The 24,870-nt window shown below is 42.3% G+C and overlaps 2 protein-coding genes and 1 long non-coding RNA gene across 3 annotated transcripts in view; 1 reads left to right on the top strand and 2 right to left on the bottom strand.

The window, feature by feature from the left end:
* Positions 1-738: 738 nt before the first annotated feature.
* LOC117936858 (transcription factor Sox-8-like) lies at positions 739-3,788 on the bottom strand. The gene is made up of 3 exons (XM_034860301.1): positions 3,107-3,788; positions 2,126-2,349; positions 739-1,666 (listed from the first exon to the last, which is right to left on the bottom strand). Exons 1-3 carry the CDS (start codon positions 3,514-3,516, stop codon positions 930-932), a joined length of 1,371 nt encoding a protein of 456 aa, XP_034716192.1. The 5' UTR covers positions 3,517-3,788; the 3' UTR covers positions 739-929.
* A 768-nt stretch (positions 3,789-4,556) lies between these two features.
* Positions 4,557-24,870, top strand: part of lmf1 (lipase maturation factor 1) — a 21,004-nt gene continuing 690 nt past the window's right edge. Inside the window, exons 1-10 of the mRNA XM_034860300.1 lie at positions 4,557-4,787; positions 6,213-6,522; positions 8,357-8,367; positions 10,124-10,272; positions 14,947-15,012; positions 18,749-18,916; positions 19,269-19,449; positions 22,435-22,588; positions 23,080-23,263; positions 24,108-24,220. Coding sequence (XP_034716191.1) covers positions 4,577-4,787; positions 6,213-6,522; positions 8,357-8,367; positions 10,124-10,272; positions 14,947-15,012; positions 18,749-18,916; positions 19,269-19,449; positions 22,435-22,588; positions 23,080-23,263; positions 24,108-24,220 — 1,547 coding nt within the window. The 5' untranslated portion in view covers positions 4,557-4,576. The remainder of the gene's footprint in view (positions 4,788-6,212; positions 6,523-8,356; positions 8,368-10,123; positions 10,273-14,946; positions 15,013-18,748; positions 18,917-19,268; positions 19,450-22,434; positions 22,589-23,079; positions 23,264-24,107; positions 24,221-24,870) is intronic.
* On the bottom strand, positions 5,094-21,327 carry LOC117936862. The gene is made up of 3 exons (XR_004655038.1): positions 21,263-21,327; positions 20,118-20,120; positions 5,094-5,105 (listed from the first exon to the last, which is right to left on the bottom strand). It is a non-coding gene; the product is annotated as an uncharacterized LOC117936862 (long non-coding RNA).

The raw sequence follows: 24,870 nt of genomic DNA, 5'->3' as shown, positions 1-24,870 counted from the left end.
TAACAGACAATATTATTTTATCAGTCATACTCTCATGCTCATACCCTACATTAATTAGAAGTAGACAGAGGCCCAATCTCTCAGTCCCCATGGGTGGAGGGATAACACCTTCTTGCTGGCAAAAATAGTTTTTTAACAGAATAATATAGAACCTTTACATACAGTACATTATGTACTATAGAAATGCACTATAAAAGGAAAAAAGGGAATAAGCTTCAGATTTAATGGAAATGTAACACAGTTGACTTTGGATCCCATCGACGTGAATGTTGAGAGTAAAGAAACTATTTTACTCAGCCAGTATAAGTGGAAAATCTGCTATTAAACCTGAAAGTCCCTGTCTTAAATAGGTGCTACTCACATCCCAAAATCTCATTAGTGTGGGGTTTAAATGGAACGTTTTAGTGTCCAGCGCAGGTTTAAATGCCATGCCTCAGTGCTTTTCACTCAGAAACTGCTCAAAACACTGAATCCTAGTCAATCATGTGACTTTCTCTTTATAAAAAAAGAAACAAATGTGGGTGCCTGGATGACTCACCTGGCAGAGTGTGTGCCCATATGCAGAGGCTCAGTCCTTGAGGCAGTTGTCGCAGGTTCGGTTCCCACCTGCGGCCCTTTGCTGCATGTCATCCCCCCCCCCTCTCTCTCCTCTTTCATGTCTAAAGCTGCCCTACAGAAGGCCTCAAAATGCCAAAGGAAAGATGTTATATATATATTATATATATATATATATATATATATAATGACGCACAATGCTGTATGACGCTTTGGCCAACAGATATCAGTCTGGTCAAAATCTTTAAAATTAACATTCAAGTCATTGAAACGCCAAACATTATCTTACAAGTTGTCAAAGCAGCCCTGTCTCAGTCTGAGTAGTCATTAAAGTTTGTGTCCATATCCCCATTTTTTGGGGGTTTTCTGCCTCTTCAAGGCCTGGAGAGAGTTTTGTAGAGAGGCTGCTCCCAGCCAGAGGGAGGACTGTGTGGAGGTGGTGCCAAGGTCAGGCTGTAAGGCCTGCGAGACGAGTGAAAGTACGGGTACTGATACAGACCGGGAGGGTACCCTGGGAAGGCGCTGAAGAAACTGGAGCTTTGGAGGTCAGTGTAGTCAGATTGGTTGATGGAGGAAGGGCAGAGGCCCGAGCCGAGGGGGGCGTACTCCGGTTGTGGCGGTGGAGGTGTGGAGGAGGAGGAGCTGCTGTAGTGACCTGGGCTCATCTGTTCTGTCTTAATCTGAAGTTTTTGGCTGGTGTCCTCGTGGAGCCCATGCGCATCACGACTGCAAGAGGAAGTTGGCATTCCAGTGGAAATCCCACTTTTGGGTGTCCAGGTATGGGAGTGGGAGTAGATGCTGGGCAGAATAAGGGACCCAGAAGGGTTGTTTTGTCCGTGGCTGCTATCTGGCGTGGTTAGAAGAGTCGAGGCGTGGCTGTTGGGAGGGAGGTACTGGTCCAACTCGTGGACGTCAAAGCCATCGATGGTGCTGATGACGTCGGTGCTGAGCTCGGAGATGTCCAGGTTGCTGAAGTCGATGTTCTGCCGGCCGCTGGCAGGAGCGGAGCCGGTGCTGCTGCTGTCGACAGGCCGCGGGGCCTCGTGTTTGGTCCCCGTGTGGAGGTCAGTGTTGGGGGTGTTGGGGGGTGTTGGAGGCCCATGAGACTGACCTGGGAATCAAAGCCAAGGAAGCACTAATCAACAGGGATGTAACGATGCACTCATCTCACGATTCAATATGATGTACAATTGCAAAAACAACAGATGTGTGTCATTATCAAAGTGCAACTGACGTTGTATTTCATCTTAAATAACAAACAAAAAAATACAAATTAATGATTAGATCCCACACCAAGATAACTAAATAAATAGAAAAAATATCTTCAAATAAATAACGTAAGAAGACGAAATCTAAAGCACATTACGCCCCAGGTTGTTTCCCAATTGCATTGTGACTCATTTTTCATCTCAACCGGCTGAATCTTTACATATTTATATCAATTTTTAACCAATTCACAATGCATTGCTACATCCCTACCAATCATTATTTCCACGCTGAAGCAATAGAGGTCAAAAATGTAAGCTGCAACAGATGCAATAATAAAAAATGTATTAAGATCATGTGTCACCTGTCCTGTCTGGATCATAATGATGGTGCACCCCCCCTGGTTCTGTCTTATACAAGTCCTGCTGTTGCTGCTGTACCGGTCCTGGTCCGCAGTCCCCCTGTCCTGGTTTGGGGTTCTTGCGTCTCCGAGGCTGGTACTTGTAGTCCGGGTAGTCTTTCTTGTGCTGCGTCCTCAGCCTCTCGGCCTCCGCAACGAAGGGAAGCTTCTCTGTTTCAGAGAGAAGTCTGAGGAAGAGAGGATAATAGATCAACCAAAGGTCCTTTTAAACACTAGTAACAACATTGGATATACAACATATGTTCATTTCAAAATGGATACACATGTTGCCTTATGTTAGAAACAAAAGTTAGAAAGAACTCTCTAAAACACCGGACAGGAAATGACAAATTAGAAACATTCTTCTTACTTCACCCAGGGACATTTTGTGTACTTTTACACATCTACTCCAACACAATTCAAATGGAAATGATAGGAAATGACAATCTGACAGCTAATGTTACTTTTCAAACAAGATACATGGTCACACAAGTATGATGCAGTAGTTTGAGATTAAACTGTCTAATAGTGTACAAACTAGTTAAGAGTCCCACCTTGACAACAGTGAAATGCTACTTACACAATAATGCATACGTAATACTAATCCAATATAATAATAGGCTATACACAGTGTCTGTTTTCAATAGGAGTACTATTACTTTGATACTTTATCACTCGCATTGAGGCTACTTAAGTGACATTATCAGTGTTTTTTGTATTGCACATGCAGAAAAAAATAGATGTACACTCTCCTGTGTATGCTTTATGAGTTCATTAATAGTTAGTTGTATTACTTGTTGCTGTCATTTGCTCAAATTCATTTTTTTTAAAGTGGAGAAACCAGGATTTAGGCTTGAGAACAATCACTGTGGTGGTCTTTAGACATACACACAGCACTGACTGCTCCTGGATCAAGCTGAGCCCCTGTACAGCTCCAGCACCCACCGCCACAGCTTGCCCAGGGTCTTGCTGAGCTCCGCGTTGTGAAGATGAGGATACTGGTCAGCCAGCTTCCTCCGGGCCGCCTGCGCCCACACCATGAACGCGTTCATCGGCCGCTTCACGTGAGGCTTGCTCTTCGGCCCTTTCTCCCCATGAGAGGGCATCGGGACCAGCGACCAGTCGTAGCCTTTCAGCACTTGGGACACCGCGTCGCGGATGCAGGCGGGGAAGCGCTCGTCCTCCACGCCGCTCTCCAGCTGGTGCGTCATCCCGGCCGTGCGCGCTGCCTCCTGTGCTTCGGACCCTGATGGAGAGGTCGGGGACTCCGAACCCGATCCCTGCTGGGACATGGAGCTGTCGCTGCCTGCTGGACTGCGCGGAGTGTCTGCCGGGGACCGGTTCTCTTCTGTCATTTCTGGGCGGGTAAAAAAACAAAGTTGCTATATGGCCCGATTCCCGGAGGACTCTCCAAGTGCGTAAATACGCACGGCTCTGGAAGACTGTTTCACCCAAAAATCAAGCCTAATATCCGAATGAAATCAGGAAAAAAGAAGCTTCTTGCCTTGAATCAGTCCTTACTGCGTCCTCCCACAGCCAGGCAAAGTTTGACGAGCTTTTATTTTCTTTTTTTCTTTTTTTGGAACTCTCTTTAGTAGCGGCTGCATCTCTCCTCCCTCCTCCCCTCGTTGCCTATTGGCTTTTAGGTTTTACGAGCCCAGTTCCTGCTGGTTTGGCTTGACGGAGCAGGAGGCAGCTAGACGGAGTGATGACATTACATTTAGAATTTGAAACACAATTTGATGATGGTTCTATTTAACCTAATCCAGGTTAGATCCTGCAAAGCTTTTGGTCCCTTTTAGATGTTTTTTTCTCTCTTCTAAGAAAAGCTTTATTTATTTATTTATTTATTTATATATAGATATATAATATATATATATATATATATATATATATATATATATATATATATATATATATATATATATATATATAATAGCCTATCTGACGCTCCTGAAAATGAGTTCACAATGATTGATTGACATAAAATGCTGACCAATACAAACATTTCAAACTAAAATTAAAATGCTATTATTATTGTTATATTATTATTACTATTAGCCGGTTAATTGGTGTATTAAAAGATCTATTAGATGTAAAGTTAGTAATAACGTTTCACACTTTATCTAATGAAGGCCATTACATTTTTTTAACTTCTTTATTGAGAATAAAAATATTCGAACAAGCCACATTAATAACATTCAGTTAAAAATAGAAATAGAGCTTTTTTCTTGGGTCGAGCATAGAAACAACAACATCTAGGAGCATATAAATAACAATTCTAAATAAAATAAAATGCAATTAAAAAAAGGCTATCTCAAACTTAACTTAAGTGTCTCAATTAAAAAAAATGTAAATAAATAAAACCCAACTTCCGCTTTTGCTTAAAGTCACGTGACCGCGCAGCTCGTGAACATGGCGTCCACCAGCGGCAGTTCGAAGAGCTCCGTGAGGAAAAGACGTCTCGACGGCGGGAAGACGGAGGCAGAGTGTCCTGACAGCGGCGGAGGACATGGAGCAGACAGCAGCGGGGACACGGAGACAGAGAAGAGACAGCAGTCGTTACGAACCGGGACTTACTGGCTCACCCGGCTCGTGCTGCTGCGGTCCGTCGCCTTTATTTACCGTAAGCACGGTGACGGTTCTTCCTTCAAAAGACATGTTGAGGCAACATTTAGTCTATAGTCGACGTTTAAAATAATAACTCTCTGGTTCATAGTCTCGGTTTAGTGTTCTCGTTTGTACACAGTCTGTCAAAACGTGTTAGCCTTGTGTGTTGAGTTGTCTTTTGTAGCCTTTAAAGTTAACATTTTGTCTGTCAAATGTCCAAAATAGCATCACTAACTAAGTGGTATTTACTCATGAACTACAAATTCTAGGTACTACGTAGTCTTTTCATTTCCTGTCACTTTCTACTTCTACTCCACTCTTATTTCTGCACTACCTATACATTATATTTTATATTGTTATATATTTTGTGTTGACACTGTAAAGGGCTTGCTTCAATCTCGTTTCACAGGTACTGCACTTGTGTATAATGACATTCTATATTATTCTGCATTTCAGAGGGTATGATTCTACTTCTGGAATTCTATGAACCGATTTTGAATCGGTTGAGCTTGAATCGCAAGATTTTTTTATTTATTTTTATTTTTTGCACACCCCTACCTGTCACCTACCTACCTGTTAGGGCTGCCCGATATGAGTAAAGATGCATAACGTTGCTGAATATAGCAATAACAATTTACTAATCATTCGTTTACTAACTACTACTTATACTACTACTAACTACTACTTATTAAAGAGTACTCCGTTCTGCATTTCTGTTGCATTTAGTCCAACAGTTTGCTTCTGGATTTTAAAACAAGTGAAAGGAAATCCTTACCAAAATTTTGTATAAAAAAAATATATCTACTGTGCAGCCCTAGTACTGTACTGGTAGAGTACTATTGTTGTTTGAGCGCTGCAAATAATTGAATTTGGATTAAGTTTTGTAGTAATACCTCATTGTAAAAGTTCTTACTGAGGTAAAAGTGCAAAACTTTTGGCAATAGAATATAATAACAGTATCAACAGTACTCACTTGGTAGACGGAATGACCAATTTCAAAGTTTTATGTTTATTACTGATCAGGGAGTATTTCTTCTGCTTTCAGTATTCCGCTAAAATACAACAAATTGCTTGTTGAATTAAAAACTAATTAGAGGAAATCATTTCCAAATCATGAATAAAAGGCAGCAAAAAAAGGGACATTACATTTTAAAATTAACATTTTAAAGTGCAGTTTTCTGCTGATGTTCTCTTTCAGCTAACATGAAAAATCTTTCACGATGTGTTGCGGCCTTTCACGATGTGTACATTGCGCCACTTGACATTGCTACGGCGATAAAAATAAAACCGACATATTGTGCAGCCCTTCCCAGCTCTGCCCCAAATCGAATCAGGACATAGTATATCAGAATCAAATGGATCCAAGAAAGCATTGCCTATACCCAGCCCTAGCATTGAATCCCTTTTTGTGTTTTTTGCCTTCATCCCCTCTTTTCTGCAGTCGTGGCGTTCAGCGTTGCTTACAACCAGAACAAGCAGCTGATAGGCGAGCACGGCCTAATGCCCTGCAAGAGCTACCTGGAGAGCGTGAAGCGCTATGTAGGAGGGAAGATAGGCATGGCTGCCTTGGCGTACACACCCTCCATCCTCTGGTTCTTAGACTGGAGCGACATGGATGCCAACCTGGATGCCATTGCCCTGGGGGGGATGGCGCTGTCTGCGTTGGTCCTAGTGACGGGGATGGCCAACATGGTTATCATGGTCACACTGTGGGTGCTGTACCACTCCCTGGTCAACGTGGGACAGCTGTGGTGAGTTTAGGATACCTACATACATACATACAAAATAAATGTGGAAAGTTTGTTGACTGGGCAAGACTAAACTTTTTTTTAAATTAAACTTCAAAACTGAATTTGTTAACATGATCACCATAGATATGTAGACCAGGGGACTGTTTCACACAAGGAGAATTTGTAAATTGACGGCCAAGTTACGCGGAGGACGAGCAGCTAGGTCGAGCCGGGTTGAGGAAGAGCGACTAGGTCGAGCCGGGTTGAGGAAGAGCGACTAGGTCGAACCGGGCTGAGGAAGAGCGACTAGGTCGAGCCGGGCTGAGGAAGAGCGACTAGGTCGAGCCGGGCTGAGGAAGAGCGACTAGGTCGAGCCGGGCTGAAGTAATTTGGCTAGATGTGGGTTCATGGCTTTTCTTAACAGACCGCAAGGTTTACTGATGATTACTTAAGCTAAAACGGAGAATACGCATTGTACATACTTTATTCAAAGTGAGCTGCAGCTTCTTGTGGAAGGATAATCACATGAAACACAATCTTTGTAAAAAAAGAAAAAAAGCAAGACAGCCGATTGCAGACCGACTGAATGCATAAGCAGCCTAAAAATATGAATTAACGGACCACTGCTCTGAAGTAAAACCGTCCTAATCATGTTCGTTTCATCGTTGGTTCTTGCAAATGTCAAGTGACTCATTGAATGGTTTCAGTTAAGAGCAGTAGTTGGTAAATGTATATTTTTAGACTATCATTCAGTCGGTCCGCCACGTTTTTTCACGTCTCAGAGTTTCCTTCTTTACATATTATGTGCTTTGCTTCCTTGTGTGTATATATGGACATAGAAAAGCTAGCACAGTGAATGAACAGAAAAGGCTCCAGGATGAACAAATCCTGGCTGTTAGCCTGGTCACGAGCAGGCTAGCGTTAAAGAAGAAAGCTCCATGGTAACTTAGTTTCTTCTTGTGTGAAACCGTGTCGAGGCTAAGATGATCCATGATAACTGGGAAATCCCGGCTTAATCCTTTATCTTGGATTTGTGAAATAACCCTCAGAAAGGGGGGAAATACCACAGCAAAACACACACACACACACACACACTCCTGAAATGCTGTGCTTCAAGGCCCTTATATCTTAGTTATTTTTAAAGCATTAATCAGTATTTTATACATTAACAAATGTGAAAGGAATTACTTGTACTGTATTTACAGCATTGCATTATCAACCAACTTTGCAGCTGTCCTCAGCTCCTTGGAGCCTTGAGGTTTTATTTCGGCTCATTGTTTTGGGTTCCTGGCCAGAACTCTGTCTTCGACATTGTTTCCAGCATTTGCTGGCTAGTGGCTGTTTCATTTTTTTTTTACCGAAAAATACTGAACTGCACATTAACCACCCAGCAGCGAACGCAGTCCGCGACGAGCTGGGGAACATGGTGGAGCCTTTAGCAGCTAAAGAGCCGCATATTTTCTCAGTAGTAGTGGAGGACAAGAACGTTAATATTTGACTTCCATTCATCAGGTGGACAGAGACACGACTCCAAATGATTATTTTGTGTCTGTGTTTCAGCAGACACACCCTTGTCAGAGACATCTGAACGTGCTAGAAAATGTAAACACACAAATTATATGCTAAGTTTCTCTCATTTTCCATGAATAAATAAATGAGAATATTCTTAAGAAGACTGGTGTACCATAACAACTTTATATGCTTATAAAATGCCAGTGTTGTATTTCCAGCTTGCTCTGCTCAAATGCAAAACAAACATGAATACAGTTTAAGATAAATGTCATATGTGAAAGAATTCCGTTTTTTTTTTTCATAATACCGTGTCCTTTTTTCTTTTCTTCTTTTCTCTCTCTAGGTACTCCTTCGGTAAGTGAACTTCACCGTCAACCGTCTCAGTTTTCAAACCTAACACAAAATCCAGGACTGCTTCCTTTGTTGCCCCACATCATTGGAGGAGGTGGATCTGAGACCAAGCATGTATGCAAGACACTCCGGTTTGGATGCCATCTGAGTTTGTTCATGGTGAAAGCCACTTGGTTACATCCCTCGGACCAAACTTGCTTGTGACTGACCCTTTGACACATCTGATGCATGTATTTAGATATATTAGACCTATAATTTCAGTGGAGGAGGATTTGGGGAATTAGGGGTATATCTTATTTTTGGAAGCATGCCGCTGTAGAGTCATGGATCATTCTGGATTCCAAGTCACTCTCAACTTTCTCTTGTTTCCCAAATAGTTCACACCCAGTTGCATGGGTTTAAAACTCAGCCTCTGACAGACAGTCTACTGATGTGCAGTCATGAACATAATCATAAAAGGGAGGGGGGGAGGGCAATATTTAAGAAAGTCTAAACACTAGCTTGTATGTAGGGCTCGGGCAAGATAAGTGGCAAGCGGCAGCTCTGTGATTGGTTAATGACCCTTTGAATTCAGTGACGCCAGGACAGTGTCTGTGGTTTGGAGTTGTGGTTTCTGTTTCTCTCTTTAAAAAAAAAAAGAAAAGAAATCTTTTCCACTCTCCACTCTCACTGTTTTTTTCCCCCTTACTCTCTGTTTTCTTTTGGACCGATTGACACCCTGTAGCTGACAGTGGAGCTTAATATCTGCAGACTAATCTCTGATTGTTCCAAAGTCTAGACAAAAACCAGAATAGCATGTGGAATAGCATGGTCAGTTCCTTTAAAAAAACAACCTCAAATTTACACAAGATCCTTACAAGATCTTCTGGAGCTTTTGGCCATATAAAATGGTCTTCAGTTGTTACCAAACTGCACCTCTTAGCCACTTATCCCAGCTATCTCCACCTGGCTGGACATAGCTTCACCTGTTCATCCTGGTTATCTCCACCTGGCTGGACATAGCTTCACCTGTTCATCCTGGTTATCTCCACCTTGCTGGACCGCGATGAGCAAATCACACTAAGTCAAGCTGCACTTTTTCAGTTATCATGAATATCTTTATTCTACTTTAGTGCAACAGGCCCTGGTGTCTGGGCTGAGCTATTATCCAATGTTACCAGCAACCACACTGGAACCACAGAGACCACACTATTTTCATGCAAGGTGTCAAAAAAGTCAAGCGTCCAGAATATTTTAAAAGATGACCCCCAAAAGTCAGTAGCCCGTGTCCGCTCCATGGGAAGAAAACACAAGAAATCCTGGCTCACCTGCGGAAATTTCTATTAATGCAAGACCTAAGGCTTCACAATATAAGATCATGAATAAAAGCACATAATGAATAAAGATTATGCTGAAATAGAATGAAATAAGTAGTTTTAGTAACATACTTAAGAGGTACAGTCTCTAATCTGCAGTCCATGTTGTCTGGTTAAGCAGTGGGACTGCTGTCTATTGAGCTGTTTAACAGCCAAGTAGTCCGATTACTTCTGGCTCTTTTCCCGGACTGCATGTCCTGTTAACTTACACCACCTCATATATTCTAGTGTTTGATGTGAACAACCCATAGCCCACAAATATACTGTTTGTCTACGATTTAGTGTCCTGTGTGTAGATAATGGCATTAACTGTAGTTTGCTCTTCTGTGACAAATTGTCCCTTTTGATTTAGAAGAACCACTTTTTTTTTAACCTACAAAGGATACTCTGATGGTTTTGTCCAGGTTGGGAGAGTCAGCTGTTGGAAACAGGGTTTCTGGCCATTTTCCTCTGTCCAGTGTGGACTCTGTCCCAGGTCCCCCGCCGCTGTCCCCCCTCCCTCATCTGCATCTGGACCTTCAGGTGGCTCACTGTTCGCATCATGCTGGGAGCTGTGAGTAAAGCACTTTATAAAATAGGGTTTGCTGCATCTCTCAGGGCACCGGGGGGGGGAGAAAGTGCTACTGCTTTAACAGGAAACAAATAGCAATGACATTTTTGCATAGAAAATTCTCATAGTGGCAGTTGAACTTGTCAAACACAACCAGATCATATTGATTGGAGTTGACTTAGAACCTGCCTCTTTTGTAAAACCCATTCCCTACCCCCAGCACCCTGATTAACGCATTTCCTGTTGGGAGAACCTGAACAGACATTGGTGATATTTCTGTGTAGGAGGAAACACATTGTCAACTTAAGCAGAAAAGCATGCACTGTACACACACACACCTGGATACATCCAACAAGCCAACATTGAGAAGTGAAACCATTTTGCAACATTATAATTTCCTGGCATATCACAGTGTGTGTCCTCCTGATTTTAGTTTGTTACTTTTGGAGCCACGTTTTGCTGTAAAACCACTGCCAGTATTTGGAAATCCAACCCAAATATATGGTCTGCTAAACAACGTGTCTGGTTGTTTGACAGTTTCCATGGTGAATTTTAGACCACCGGCTCAGTTGTATCTGCCAATCAGTGCAGTTGCTGCAAATCCTGCAGGGTTTTTGCTGTCAACACAAGGGGAACGACCTTGGCCCTGTTTCCCTGTAAAGACCTCACAGACAAGCAATATAACATGCAAAGTCCCTACAATGTTGAGAGTTCTGTTGGAAAGTCAGATAGCAACCCAGCTGGCCTGGATGCCAGCTGAACTTAGCCCCGCCCACAACATTTGAGGTTTGGAAGTTTGGGCTGGACTAGATCCATTGTGGAGCAATGCTCAAACAAGAGTTGAGTTCTGTTGACAACCACGTGTCGCTCAACACGCGTAACATACTCACAGCCCAATAGAGCCGTATCAAACTCAACAATATTCTGACTAGAATCCTAGAATGACGTCCGGCTACAACCCAACAACACCTAAACGTCTGTACACAGAGTAATTTATAACCGTGCTGCATTCAAGTGCTGGTCAGAATGTAAGACATCTATAAAGTTTGGCCCTTAGTCAGAATAGCCAATCCAGACGTCAAACAATGAATGGAAAAGTTGTCGCAGAGGCTACGTGTTTCTATCAAATACTCTGCTCTGTTTCTTTACCGACTCTGCGTGAGATGTTTTGGGAAAACATCGATTCCAAAGTGTAAGGAATGTTCCTAGGAATTCACATTTGCATATACTTCACAGTGACCAATTCACTACAGATGACATGATTATACGGTGTGAGAGCCCAAGGTGTTTGAAACGAGGAGGAGCAAAGACGCCGTCACAGTGATTTGTTTGTGCGCCGCTCAGCAGTGTAAAGGGCAGAATGGCTGCCAAGTCCCCCCCACAGTGTTTGATCTCCCCCGGTCACACTCATTTATTCATCTGACAGCCGGTGGTTCACCACTGCCTTGCGTCTGCTTCACAGTTTGTGCTTGTGAAGACAACATAGCTCAGCACACGCTTTAAAGGACCCCTCAGCCAAAAGAAATGAGCGGGACATGGTGTGCATGAGCCCACCCGTCCTGTTTGTTTAGTGTGTTTTTGCACGGGACTTATAAATGTCCTAAATTGATTACATGAGGGGCATTCTTTTCCCCACATCATTGTAGATGCTGTCATGGTGGCATATGCACATGAATATTTTCTAAATGCAGTAAGACGGGTATCTTGTACGAATACTGGGGATGGGCTAATGTGCTTCTATACCACCATTACTGTTGTTGCATTTTGCACTTACTATCCTTTTTGACCAACTGTTGCAATCCTTTCAAATACTCTATAGCTTTTAAGATGTCTTTCTTTGGATAATATTACCAGTATTGAGTGTTGTCGAAAGGTTTCCCATTAATTCAGAAGGAATCAATTGCCCCTGTTTCCTTGGTTACCTATGAAATAACAACAGACGCCGCTAAGCTACATAAAGCACCACCTTTATAAGGGAAGTATATAGCTCACTAGGACAAACGGAACTTCCAACACACAGACACACACACACACACACACACACACACACACACACACACACACACACACAATGCTGAACAGGAGTGTTCACGTATTTGTATATATATATTAATTAATAGATTAATTGCCTTTTATTACTGTGAACATAAGCAAACCTAGATGTGTTCAACATACCCTGCAAATAGTGTTTGGACATTAAGCAGCCAGTGTGATTTGTGCTTGTTTACTTCAGCAGACTATGCGGGTAATTGGCTCCAGAAACTGTAGCTAATGTGAAATACAGTAAATATTCTAAAATACAATTCGCCGTGTTTCCATAAGGGCTGAGCGGAGAAGTACAACTGATTGGTATGCGACCCTTTTTAATATCCTTTTCTTTACAAATAACTTAGCTTGAGGTCAGCCTCTCACCATCTGTCCACATCACGATAGTTCTTCATTTTTTAAAAGCTGTCTTCAAATTAGTGCTTGCCAGACCCTCCTCCTCCTTTATTGGCATTTCTTTAAACCAATCCCAGTCATCATGGGTGGCGCTAAGCTCCAAACGGATCCGCTGAATAATAGCCTCAGGAAAGAACATATTTTGGTGGAACATGTGTATGTTCAAAATTAGTTTTTTAGTCCTCATAAATCCACCAGAGTTCAGATGGAAGGTGACGGACATCCGGTTGTTGAAACACAACTCTGACATATTATTACCTTTTGAGTTAATATTGTGAAATGTTTGCCAAACGGTTACTTATTTGTGTAGTGTATGACATGCGTGGTGTATGACATAGTTTTGCCGTGTGCCAATCTGGGTCAAGGGAATACAAATAATGCGGGTCTGTGTGGGATGTCCCTCTGACCAATCAGGGAGCTGCAGTGTTTTAACTCCACCTTATAGGCTCAGACTTTATTGATCACGTTTCATTTCCGGGATGATTCAGGTGCCGCTAGAAATTCCGCTGGATGGCCCTGATTTCCGCTGGATGTCTGTCACCTTCTGCTTCCTTTGTGTTGGCGTTCTAACCTCCGGTGGATTTCTGGGGACAATGGTTTCAACCATTACCCCCAGATGGTAATGGTTAAATCCAGACAGCTAGCTAGACTATCTGTCCAATCTGAGGACTATGGTTACCTGGTCCTCAGATCTCTGCAGGGTAAATCCAGACAGCTAGCTAGACTATCTGTCCAATCTGAGGACTATGGTTACCTGGTCCTCAGATCTCTGCAGGGTTAATCCAGACATAGTATCCCCCAAGTATCAAATACTATCCACAACTGTTGCTAGTGTAAAACCAAGAAAAGTTAAGCGGTACCAGGCAGTGGAAGAACGGCATAGATGAGACCCTGCTGTGGTGCTGCCAACACGGTTCCTGTTGCTTTCTTTTTAAAACCCTCTTTTCATTTTTTGATTGTTGGGATCCAGGGTAAATCTTTGCTTTGCCAGTCTCGTCTATTAAAATTTTACGGTTTACCTCACGTCATATGCATTTTTCTCCGTCTCAGTGTACCTGAAAGACAGACAGAAGTTGTGGTCTTTACCTCAGCTGTTTTGGAGGGGGGGGGGGGGGGGGGGGGGGGGGGGGGGGGGGGGGGGGGGGGGGGGGGGGGGGGGGGAGTTCCTGTTTTAGCGAGTCAAAATACTTCTCACCGTGACTTATTGGTAGAACATGCTGACAGAATATGTCATGGTCTCCTTTTAGTGACACGTTGATGGAGAGTTTACCCGTTTTTTGTTCTTACATACATTCTGAGAGAATTGAAATGAGTATTTGTTTTATTCCTTGAAATTTTCCACACCTATAAATGGGCTAATTCACATCAGTATCCTTTCCCAGGGCTCTGAACACTCCAGGCAGACTGCACTGATTAGGTCTGAGGTCTGTAGATCACGTTATAAGGAACTTGTGACTGAATTGGATTGGATCATCTCAGCAGCCAGCATCTGCTGTCAACAGCCAAGGCTCATAATCAGAAGGAAATGTCCTGCTTTTTCTAAATCTGGTTAGAGAAGTCAGCGTACAATTTATTTTTCATTCCGTTTGGTGGACGAGAGTGAGAGAATGAGAGGTCAATATTGACAGTCTTGTGTCCTAGATAGCACCCTATTTACTTAATTTGGGGGAAAAAACGGCTAGGACCAGAGGACACGTTCCTCTTGAGAAAGTGTACTTGCATGAACCATAGTTTTATCACGTATTCAAGTTTTGATTACTGAATTACATAATGCATGGTGAAGTTTTGAAAAATGTTTGGAAGGATGTCATGTGCTCTTCTAAAGAATATATATTCTGTTTTGCGTTGTAGGATGATGTACACATGACAATATAATGTCATGTCCTAGAGCATGTCTGCTCTGTCTTGCCGATCTTTTTAATTTAGTTATTTATTAGGAGAGGTCGATGCTTTTATAGCTCCCGGTGCCTTCAGTGGCCTTCAACCTACAGTAGTGTGCTTTTGCCAAACTGTGCTCCCCTCATTAAATGCACCTGGACGAGGGGGACACCTAATCAGGTTTTGTTCCCTTTGATCCGTTTCAGCTAAATACGGGATCTGAGTGACTGACTGCAGTCTGTAATCCGATTTTCTAAAGAACAGTTGATTGTTGTTTATTTGACTTTTATTTACAAAGGGACCAAGTACTGTGCATCATAAACTGTAACCTGGTTGTGTGTTTTCTATCGTTTTCAGGGTCTCATTAAAATCAGAGGAGACAAATGTTGGAGAGACTTCACCTGCATGGACTACCACTACGAGGTGGGTGTAAACAATGTTATTGTGTATTTAAAGCTAGAGTGCCCACCCCCTTTCACAGTGAGATTTGCTCTCTCTCCCCAATTCCTGCGTGTCAAGGTATTGTGTAATACAGGTAGACTTACATACTGTGTAACCAATCAAAAAGGCAGAATAAGAACTGTAAAGGACTGTCTTGCTTTGTGTCTTTGCTAGTATAAGACCGACACAGTAGTCAAATTCCCGTCCAGCGCCTTGGTCTCGTCTCGTTGGTGTTGAGTTCTTTTGACAGTTGAGTTGCGTTCCGTTGCTCTGATTAGTTTTGAGACTATGTTATGAATAAAAAAGAGAACTATTCTGCAAAAGAAAACTCTTTCAGGGGGGGGAAAAAAAGAAATCTGCAATATATGCATATTATGTTTTATAGCTGCAACAACAAACAAAGTGGACTGGGTGGTTTGCATGAGTGACAAAGGAAATAAGAGAAACTAGAATACACTCACAAGGCTCTTTGTTGATTTCTGGGAAGAGCAGTGCAGAAAGCAGCACACAGCAGTGAGCCCTCATGAAAACTATCAAAATACCAATTTAAGAGGGCGGTGCTTCACAGACTAGGCTCATTTTTTAAATCATTCTTGTCTGTAGATGGCCAGCATAACTTTTTAATTTCCCAAAGGCCTGTTTTCATTGATAATCTATGCATATGAAGACTGATGCAGTTATGCAAAGACATTGAGTCATCCTGGCCTTCTCTCCTGAACTCACATCGGGCTAACCACACCAGGGCAACAGGGTTTCGGTAAATCAGCCTCTTATGCAGACCGTGAGGTTGGGTTTGTTTTTCCCCTGTTGGACGCTCAACCGCTCTGACCCACACTGCTGTGTCACCAAGCCGCAAAGGGAGAAGGGTCGTCGGATGACTGGAGATGACACTCACATATCAAGAATACAATATACTGTAGATACTCACACTGTCTGTAATACAATGGGAATGGAGGTTGGACTGTAATCCACTGGCTCCCATGGGACTGGGTAATTTGTGCAGAGATTATAGCTAAAGGAAGGGAATCAGAAATAATATACAGTAACCCAAATATGAACTGTCGCAGTTTCTGGCTTTTTTATTTAGTTTGGAAAAGAAACTGCATTTGATTTACTGGTTCACTGCATTGTAAATGTGCAGTCATTTATCCCTCGACTCTTAGTTCCCAGGGTTAGAACCGTTTTAGCATAGCTAATGCCATGGAAATCACTGAGCCAATGGTTGTCAACCCGTGGGGTTGTAAAATGATGTATGGGATAGGATATTTTTTTTTCACTACTCTAATTCATCATCTCTATTTCTTGTAACATATCAAACGGTCTCTGTCCTCTCTGATAATTAATCACATAAAGCGGGCTGAACAGGGCCAAGCATTCTTTGGCTGAACCACTGTGCATAATGTAGAATATGATTTTATGTCACAAAGTCAGTGCTTTTTTTTCTTTTAAGGGATTATAAACCAGGGGCTCTCACATTTGTGACAAATGTGCGCCAGTTTCCTTTTTCCTTAAGATCATTTTTTGGGGCTTTTTTCTTTATTCGATAGTGTAGATGGATGGGAACGATGGAGAGAGGGGATGACATACAGTAAAGGGCCGAATGTGGAATTCAAAACTGGGATGCTGCCAAGGACTGAGCCTACATGGGGCGCTCGGACTGAGTGCCATTTTAGGGAGACAGTATGTGATTGAGTGCTGTAAAGGGAAAATGCCGTTGCGAGTTGTCCACTGAAATCACTAACTTTGGCTAACAGCACTAGCGTACATGAAGGAATGTTATTCATGCTAAACTTGCGTGGTGCCACTTGTTGCCATGCTGTCAGTATTTTTCTGCAAGCTGCCATTCTTAACTCTGACAGAGGCTGGTAATGGGTCTATTAAATGTTAGCTAGCAGCTCTGTGACACTGTACTCAAGCACAGTGGTGCTTTCCTTTTTTGCGGTTCTTTTTTGTCTTGTGCGTCTCATATCGTTGGGTGTCTACTTTTGTGGGGACAAGCTAGCAGACATTTGCCTAATTATACATTCAACAGGTAAAGCAACAGTAGCATGTTCTCCTGACAAATGCAAATCCCATAATCACTGATGCAATGATGGATGCTTTTGCAAACAATTATGACGCTCCTTTTACGCATGCAACTACATTTCATCATTTACACTCATCCTTAAAATTAAGATGTGTACAATCCATGCGTGGCCAATGGCTAACAAAAGTTGTATAATCTCACTCTTGGCTAAACTCTGAATTCAACTCTAAAATGGGAGAAAATGCTTGCAATGGGGATTTTTTTTAGCTGCATGCTGACAGCTGTTTAAAATGTATTAAATCATATTACAATGTAGACCTTATTCCATCCCGGGTTAGTTTCTCTGACCTGCTCCAACCTCAGCGGTCAACAGCCTTACGGGTGCGCACACACACACACACAGAGTACCAGAAGCCACTGGCGCCAGGGGAAGCCTTATTAACCCTCTCTGACACACTGCTCTCTTTCAGAGTGCAGAGAAAGTGCAGATATCCCCTCCTGTCCTGACTCCCCGGGGGCTGTGTAGCTGTGTTTTGGCTTAGTTGGTATTTTGTTTGCTTCGGTTTGTGTGCTGTACTGCAGCTTGCGTGCAGGCCAGGTGGGGTTGTGTGGTTGTCTGAGGTTGCAGGCTCCTTGCCTTTGTATTTCTATGGGTATTTAGGTAAGCTACAGGTTAAACAACCCCCATTTTTTCTTCTTCTTCCATTCCATAAAAGACTAGTGTGCCAGTGTCTTGTTCACTCCCCCCCCACCAACCTATTTCTGTGCTGTGTTTATTTTCCACCACCTCACCTGACACTATTTGCATGTTGAGCTGTTACACAGTTTGCATGCAATCACCACACACACACGCGCGCTTAATCATACACTACGTACACAAACCCTGCACAACTCTGTATGTGTCTGTTTTTTTTTGTAGGTGGGGTTGCCTTCATTTAAATAAATGTTCCACCTCTATTTAGACATGGAAATGTTTCCCCCAAGGCGATCCATACCAGGCTCAGACAAGATTTTAGTGCCAGTCAAGCAGAGAAAACATGCATTTTAAACAGTGGAAGAAGTCTATTTTTAAAGAAAATGGTTGATACAAGTATTGAACATTAATGGATTTATGGAACAAAAAAACAATTGATTAGACATCACGTTTATCTTGACACCTCCTCCTTTCACACGGGTTGCTGCTACAAAGCACCGTCTCGGGCATCATTGTCTGGAGTAGAGCTGTAATCGAGCCTTAAAAGTTAGACCCCACAAGGCCCGAGCCCGACAAGTACATTACACAACTTTTTAAAAGCTTGAACCTGTTTACAGCCCAACATTATTGAAAAGTGCGCGCACACACAGCTTGTTTGCCTTTTGTCAAGAATGAGTCATTTATTCATGACCTGGCTCATTATTCTCAATAAACATATGGTCAAAGGTTTTCCACACATCACACTTTCCTTTCTTTGCCGCTGCAACCGAAATGTAATCGCCAGAGGCCAGCCTCCGTTTCACCTCCTCAGCACCCATTTTGGCACTAATTGAAAAGCGTCACCTGACCACTCATTTACCGCGCAACCTGGAGCGCAAGCCTGACTCTGTGTAAAATGATCATAAAATATTATAAATCTTCAAAGATAAAGATTTTCCGCGCTTGTGTGGAGCTCACAAATGTTCACCTTTTGTCTCTGCTCCTTTTCACCCCCCCAGACCCAGCCAGTTCCTAACCCTATGTCCTACTACATGCATCACTTCCCATGGTGGTTCCATCGCTTCGAGACGTTGTCCAACCACCTCATCGAGCTCATCTTCCCGTTCTTCACCTTCTTGGGCAGACGAATGTGCATGGTCAACGGAGCCATCCAGATCCTGTTCCAGGTATCTCACGCACTGTTCACCAACTCACAGGAGCCGGTAACACTAGTGCTGTTAGGATCTTGAGGGGAAAGCCAGGATTAGCCATAGCATTATTAATATTGCATTAAACCTATTTCCTGGCCTATTCAAGGTGATGTTCGATTCCATTGATCAGTATTTGTTTGCATTATATGTCACTGTGCACTTGAATTTCATTCATGCATCCTTCGCCATTGGCATCAGAGAGCTCATGTTTGTTGAACTGCTTATAATGCCTCATCATACTAAAGTGATGAAATAAAATCAACCCAGCAGTTGTTTAATTATAATATTTTCTGTGCCTTTCACTTTATTTGTCTTTTGTGCTTTATAGGCGGTTCTGATAGTGAGTGGGAACCTCAGTTTCCTGAACTGGCTGACCATTGTTCCCAGTCTGGCCTGCTTTGATGATGCAAGCCTGGGCTTCTTGTTTCACTCGAGAGATGGAGCCAAGAAGGCAGTGCTCGAGATACAGAATGAGGATGCTGCCGGGCGCACCCCCACTCCCACCAAAGGTACTCAGGGCTGTGGCGTTGATTTCACGGCAGGGAGTTCCCCGCTAGTGTGCTCGCCACCAGCAGTTATCATTTTTTCAAAACAGATCATAATGGAGCCTCGTTTGGAATATAAAAACATGTTTCTGAAAACATTCAATGCATGAAATAAGCCATGCAGATGCTAAATCTATCTTCAACGATCATGACTCAACGCATGGCATTGAATTGCACAGCTGCTCCCATAGACATAAATGGGAAGCGTGGAAATGACACGGATAGTAAACATGTACTATAAGGCTAAAAATAGAAAGTGAACTCCATCCATTTATCCATCTCTTTAAATGTGGGCTGTCAATTGATTACATAATTAACTTGCGATTAATCACAATTATTTTGTGTTCTAAATGTAATTCTAAGTTGTTGTTTTTTTGGGCATTTTAGACCTTTAATGAACAGGACAGCTGAAGTTGTGAAAGGGGAGAGAGAGGGGGAGTGACATGCAGCAAAGGGCCGCAGGCTGGATTCGAACCCGGGCCGTCTGCGTCGAGGAGTAAACCTCTATACATGGGCACCCGCTCTACCAACTGAGCTATCTGGGTGCCCTAATTCTAAGTTTTTAATGCTCTCATCAACATGGTTGCAGACAAATATGCTTGCTTTATGCAAATGGTTATTATTATTGCAACAATCTACAACAATGACAATTACTGTCACTGTTGATAGATTGTTGCTTGCAGAGTTGTCCAGGCGTCTCCGTTGTTAACTATTCAGCACGGCGGGCCTGTGGCGAGGGGGGGAGGGTTCACCGCGCCCGCCGTATGCCGGGCCAGCAGGTGGGATTCTGAGACTGGACGTACTCCGGTGGCATTCAAAACACCCTTTGTTTCTACTAGCCATCCACAAGGTTACTGCTGCAACGCTTCCTGATTTTCCAAACTAAGGAGCAGCACGAGGACCAAATCACAGAACACGTTAATCACTCATCTGGAATATAAGTGGTGTTAAAAATGAATTTACCTAAACCTCGTTATTATCACGTTAATTTTGACAGCCCTACTTCAATTCAAACTTTGATACACACAATGGGTCCAGAGACTCTTGTGGCAACATTGGCATCTCAGTAACAGTGGAGGGTAATAGGTACAGGAGGAAGGGAATTATGGAAAAAAAGGGGAATTATGGGAAGAAAAGGGATTAGCACTTGGCCAGCTGAGAAGCTGGGAAAAGGTTGACATATGGTTTATTGGATTTTAATGTGATGTGGCTTACAATTTTTACAATACAGACTGCTTAAAATGTGGTTAAAGCACAAGTGGCCCCTCTCTAATTGGTCTCATTGGACCCATTAGTGTCTTTGCTTTCTCGTGAGATGTGGAATGTAAAATAGGCTTTTACCTGGAGCGTGAGTGTGTTTTAATCATTTCAACAGACCCAGAAGGTCTTTTAGTGTGAAGAGTTTTAGTCGGATTATGTTGATGTGTTTAACATGCGTTGGATAAGCAGGCAGACGCAGGTAGGAAGGAAAGAAGGAAGTGATGTGGACTCAGCCAACATGTGTCTGCACCAGCTGTCCCATGATCTAACGAGTCAAACCTCTTCCACTGAAGTCCCCATACACAAAAATACATATCAGACTTATAGATTTAATAGCACTACTCCTGTACCAGGAAACATGTTGTCCTCTGTAAATGATGAATCCCTTTCTAGGTCTGACACTAACAAATATATCACCTTGATTTTGGCTGTAATTACAGTTTTGAGATCCAGGACGACTAAAAGCATTTCTCTAAAAGTCAACTAACTTTAACTTGTGATGTGACTGTTTCTGTACTGTACTGTTACTACACTGTACATATCTGTCTATATGGTTCATACTGAATATAGCCATATTTTTCTAATAATCCACTGCATACTGTATATCTAAATATTTTACTATTGTATTGTTATTGCTACTACATTGCCCATATTGGTACATGATGTTCATACATTTTCAAAATGTATAGCCATATTTATTCTGCTCTTATAAGGTAACCAATATACTGCTCATATTAATATTAATATTTATATACTCTAAAACACATTATGTAAGCCCCAAAAATGTATCTTAAAAAGAAAACTGCAATATATTTCCTGTCCTGTCTATACTCTCTACACTCTCTCTCTTTTTAGGATAAGAACTAAATTTCGTTGTCTTTGTTCTTTCACTCCGCACAATGACAATAAAGTTTAATCTAATCTAGTCTAAAAATAAATGCTTCATCTGCTACTTTAGGCAAATCAGGAGCAACTTCATCCAATCCGTCTAAGAGCAGTGTCTAAATATAGAGTAACGAATTATCAAGACTGGTGTTTCAGTTTTCAATTGCTGTGCTCTTTTTCAGGCTCATTCATTCTTTCTATTTGTGTGAGTGTTGACTTTATGTAGCCTCTCATTGCCAAACCTATCCACAGTGGAGTAAAGTCTGGCTACACCACAGATGCATTCTGGAATAGGAGAAAAAAAACACTCTGCATTGTTTGCATTTCTTCAAAACTACGCTCCAGACACCAAGAAGGTGGCTCCGCAAAGAAAGTCTCGGGAAGGAACTTGTTTTGGTGGAACATTAGTACCCTGCAAAAGAAAACGCCACATACAATATGAAATGAAGATGGTTAGACAATACCAAAAAATACAGTAACGTGAGGTATTTAGCTGGATACATGGTTTAAAATAATTAGCTTTTACCAGTATATCGCTGTGTGTACTTCGTCCATAACAATACTCTCTCTCATCCCAAACGTCCCAGTCAGATAGAAAATGCAGTGAAAAATACTCTGTGTAAATCTCTACAATCATTCCCTGAAAGAACCAAGCAATTTGCTTTTCAGCGTGTAGCTTGCTAGCTCAAAGGTTGTTGTTTCCGTTTTGAGAACGGCAACACACCGAGGGCGGAATGTGAGGGGCAAAGCCTGTCGACCCTCATCCTTTAAATGTTGATCCCGACTATACTCTATGTGATGCAGGTATGTGGATGCGTCGGGTGATGAACATCGCTCTGGGCATTCTGATTGGCTGCCTCAGCGTTCCCGTGGTGATGAATCTGTTGAGCTCCAAGCAGGTGATGAACACCTCCTTTGACCCGCTGCGTATCGTCAACACCTACGGGGCCTTTGGCAGGTACAGTACAGTCAGGGCTCTGATGATATCTGTGGGTCCTTGAAACAGTCTTAACATGTTTTAAAAATGCACTTTAAAGACGGTTAAAAAGCACCCACACTCTCATATTATGTCTACAGTTTTGCATTTGTATACAGTACATCAACCCAGCAGCCTTCAACCCTCTTTCCCTCCAGCGTACAGAGCATTTAGTTAAGCTTTTAGTTAGCAAAAGCTAAAAGCTAGTCTTCCTGGGGTCCTGATATCTGTCTTGTGACAATGCAATTTGCAACATCACATTAAACACAAATACACACAGAGACATTATTTCACATTACAAAGCATTTCACAAAATGCAAATCCTATTTAAAAATGACAGCAAACGCAACTAATCATAAAAAAAGGAAAACACATTACGCTACTCTGGATGAATCTATTTTAAGCAATAAGAGATAAGAAAAAAGCCCTATAGCAGACTTGCTACCAAATTAATATTACACACCTCTGTCCAGCATTACCAAGGAGCGCACCGAGGTGATATTCCAGGGCACTCTAAGCCGGGATCCCAAGGACCCTGAGGCGCTTTGGGAGGAGTACCAGTTCCTGTGTAAGCCCGGGGACCTTTACAGACGGCCGTGCCTCATAACGCCGTACCACTACCGGCTGGACTGGCTCATGTGGTTTGCTGCCTTCCAGGTGAGATGCTGAACAACTGCAGGAGATAATGAACGGAGGGAAGTACGCAACCAGTCTCAAAACATAATAACTTGTCTTCATGATAAATGTATTTATGTGTGTGTGAATATAGGATTTGGCTGATTTTGGTGGCAAAACTGGTTTTGTGTCAAACTAGGACTGGGTACCAAATACTTTTTAGGCAATGACTGAATTGCCTCCTTAGTATCGAGTATCGAAAATGCCTCGTCATTCAATACCCTATTTCAATACCTAAGGAGCAAATCTTGTTTCTTGTAAGAACCGTTATTGAAGTCACAACATAAGTATCAGTATTGAAAGTTCAGTAACGATGCCCAGCCCTAGCCAAAACACAAATAGAGACATTAGTAAATGGTGTAAGAATTCACTGTTATCCCTTTTTATCTGGTTTACCAGCAGACATCACTTCATTTTTAGTGCTTGTGGGCCAAAAACGAGTTGTGGGCCTCAGCCGTTGAGGACTGCTTGTGGTACTAAGTGTTTCTAGCCACTAGGGGGCAAAGGTCTCATGTACTTACCTCTATTAAATACATTGGTGTAGTATATCTTCTGTCAGCCTCCATATCTTTCTCCTTGTCTCTTCTGGTGTTTATTTTCTTGTTGTCCCTCTTTATGCCCCACTCTGTCTTTTGCCGTGGTCTTTATCATTAAGCCTCAGCGCCTCTTACTACACCACATTCTCCGTCTCTTTCTCCACCTCTGTAAATCCACATTTGTCTTTTCCACACGTTGGGTGTCTGTGTGTTTGTGTATATGTGTTTTCCCTCTCCCTTTCTACCTCTTCTCTTCCTTTCTAACACCCTGTCCCCATGTTTTCCTCCAGACCTACGAGCAGAGCGAGTGGGTGATCCACATAGCAGGACGTCTGCTGTCCAATGACAGCGCAGTCCTCTCCCTGCTCGACCACAACCCCTTCCAAGGCAGAGAAACTCCCAGGTAAACCCGAGCACACAGTCACAGCAGAGACCCTTATACTGTAGGACCAACTTTTATTAGCATGACGCGCTTTATGTCGATATCAACTTCACCACAGCACATCGTTTTCATATTAAAGATCCAGCTCAAGTTACAAAAACATCTGTCATCAAACGTGTGTTACTCAAACAATCCCATACTCCCCATGAGTACTTATTCTCTGTGCTATAGCCCCCTCTGCTGCAGCAATACTAAATCTGAATTATGTTGCAGTGCCATTGAATTAGTTAGGATAATATACTGTATACCTCTAATGAAAAATATCAATAGTATAATTATGAAAATAACTTCCACCATTGGGATGAAGGAGTGAAGTGCAGCACATGTGGCTGATTTTATTTATGTAACCTTTATTAATACAGGTAATCTCATCACTGTGGGCCGGAGAGAAAATATATTTTTAATTGTTCTGTATGTCTGGCACATATTGCACATATATGTTTACATATATCGATAATAAAGTTGACTTTCAAAGGTAAAGGTATGCAACGATTCCAATAAAAAAGCAATTCTGTTGGAATCATACATTTATGAAACGATTCTAAGGTGGAACGGGTTTGATCCTAATAATGATAAGCAGAGTACAGAGAGCAATGATGGCGGGGGGGGGG

This window comes from Etheostoma cragini, chromosome 21 (assembly GCF_013103735.1).
Source record: "Etheostoma cragini isolate CJK2018 chromosome 21, CSU_Ecrag_1.0, whole genome shotgun sequence".
Lineage (NCBI taxonomy): Eukaryota > Metazoa > Chordata > Actinopteri > Perciformes > Percidae > Etheostoma > Etheostoma cragini.
Note: the sequence above shows the minus strand (reverse complement) of the source record. Positions and strands in the feature narration are given on the sequence as shown.

What these genes read in the sequence shown, in the direction of transcription:
- LOC117936858 (XM_034860301.1), bottom strand. Translation starts at nt 3,516, where the DNA reads ATGACAGAAGAGAACCGGTCCCCGGCAGACACTCCGCGCAGTCCAGCA. An exon ending in ACCCTGGGCAAGCTGTGGCG is followed by an intron (nt 2,350 to 3,106) that starts GTGGGTGCTGGA and finishes TCTCTTCCTCAG; the next exon opens with ACTTCTCTCTGAAACAGAGA. An exon ending in TTATGATCCAGACAGGACAG is followed by an intron (nt 1,667 to 2,125) that starts GTGACACATGAT and finishes TTTGATTCCCAG; the next exon opens with GTCAGTCTCATGGGCCTCCA.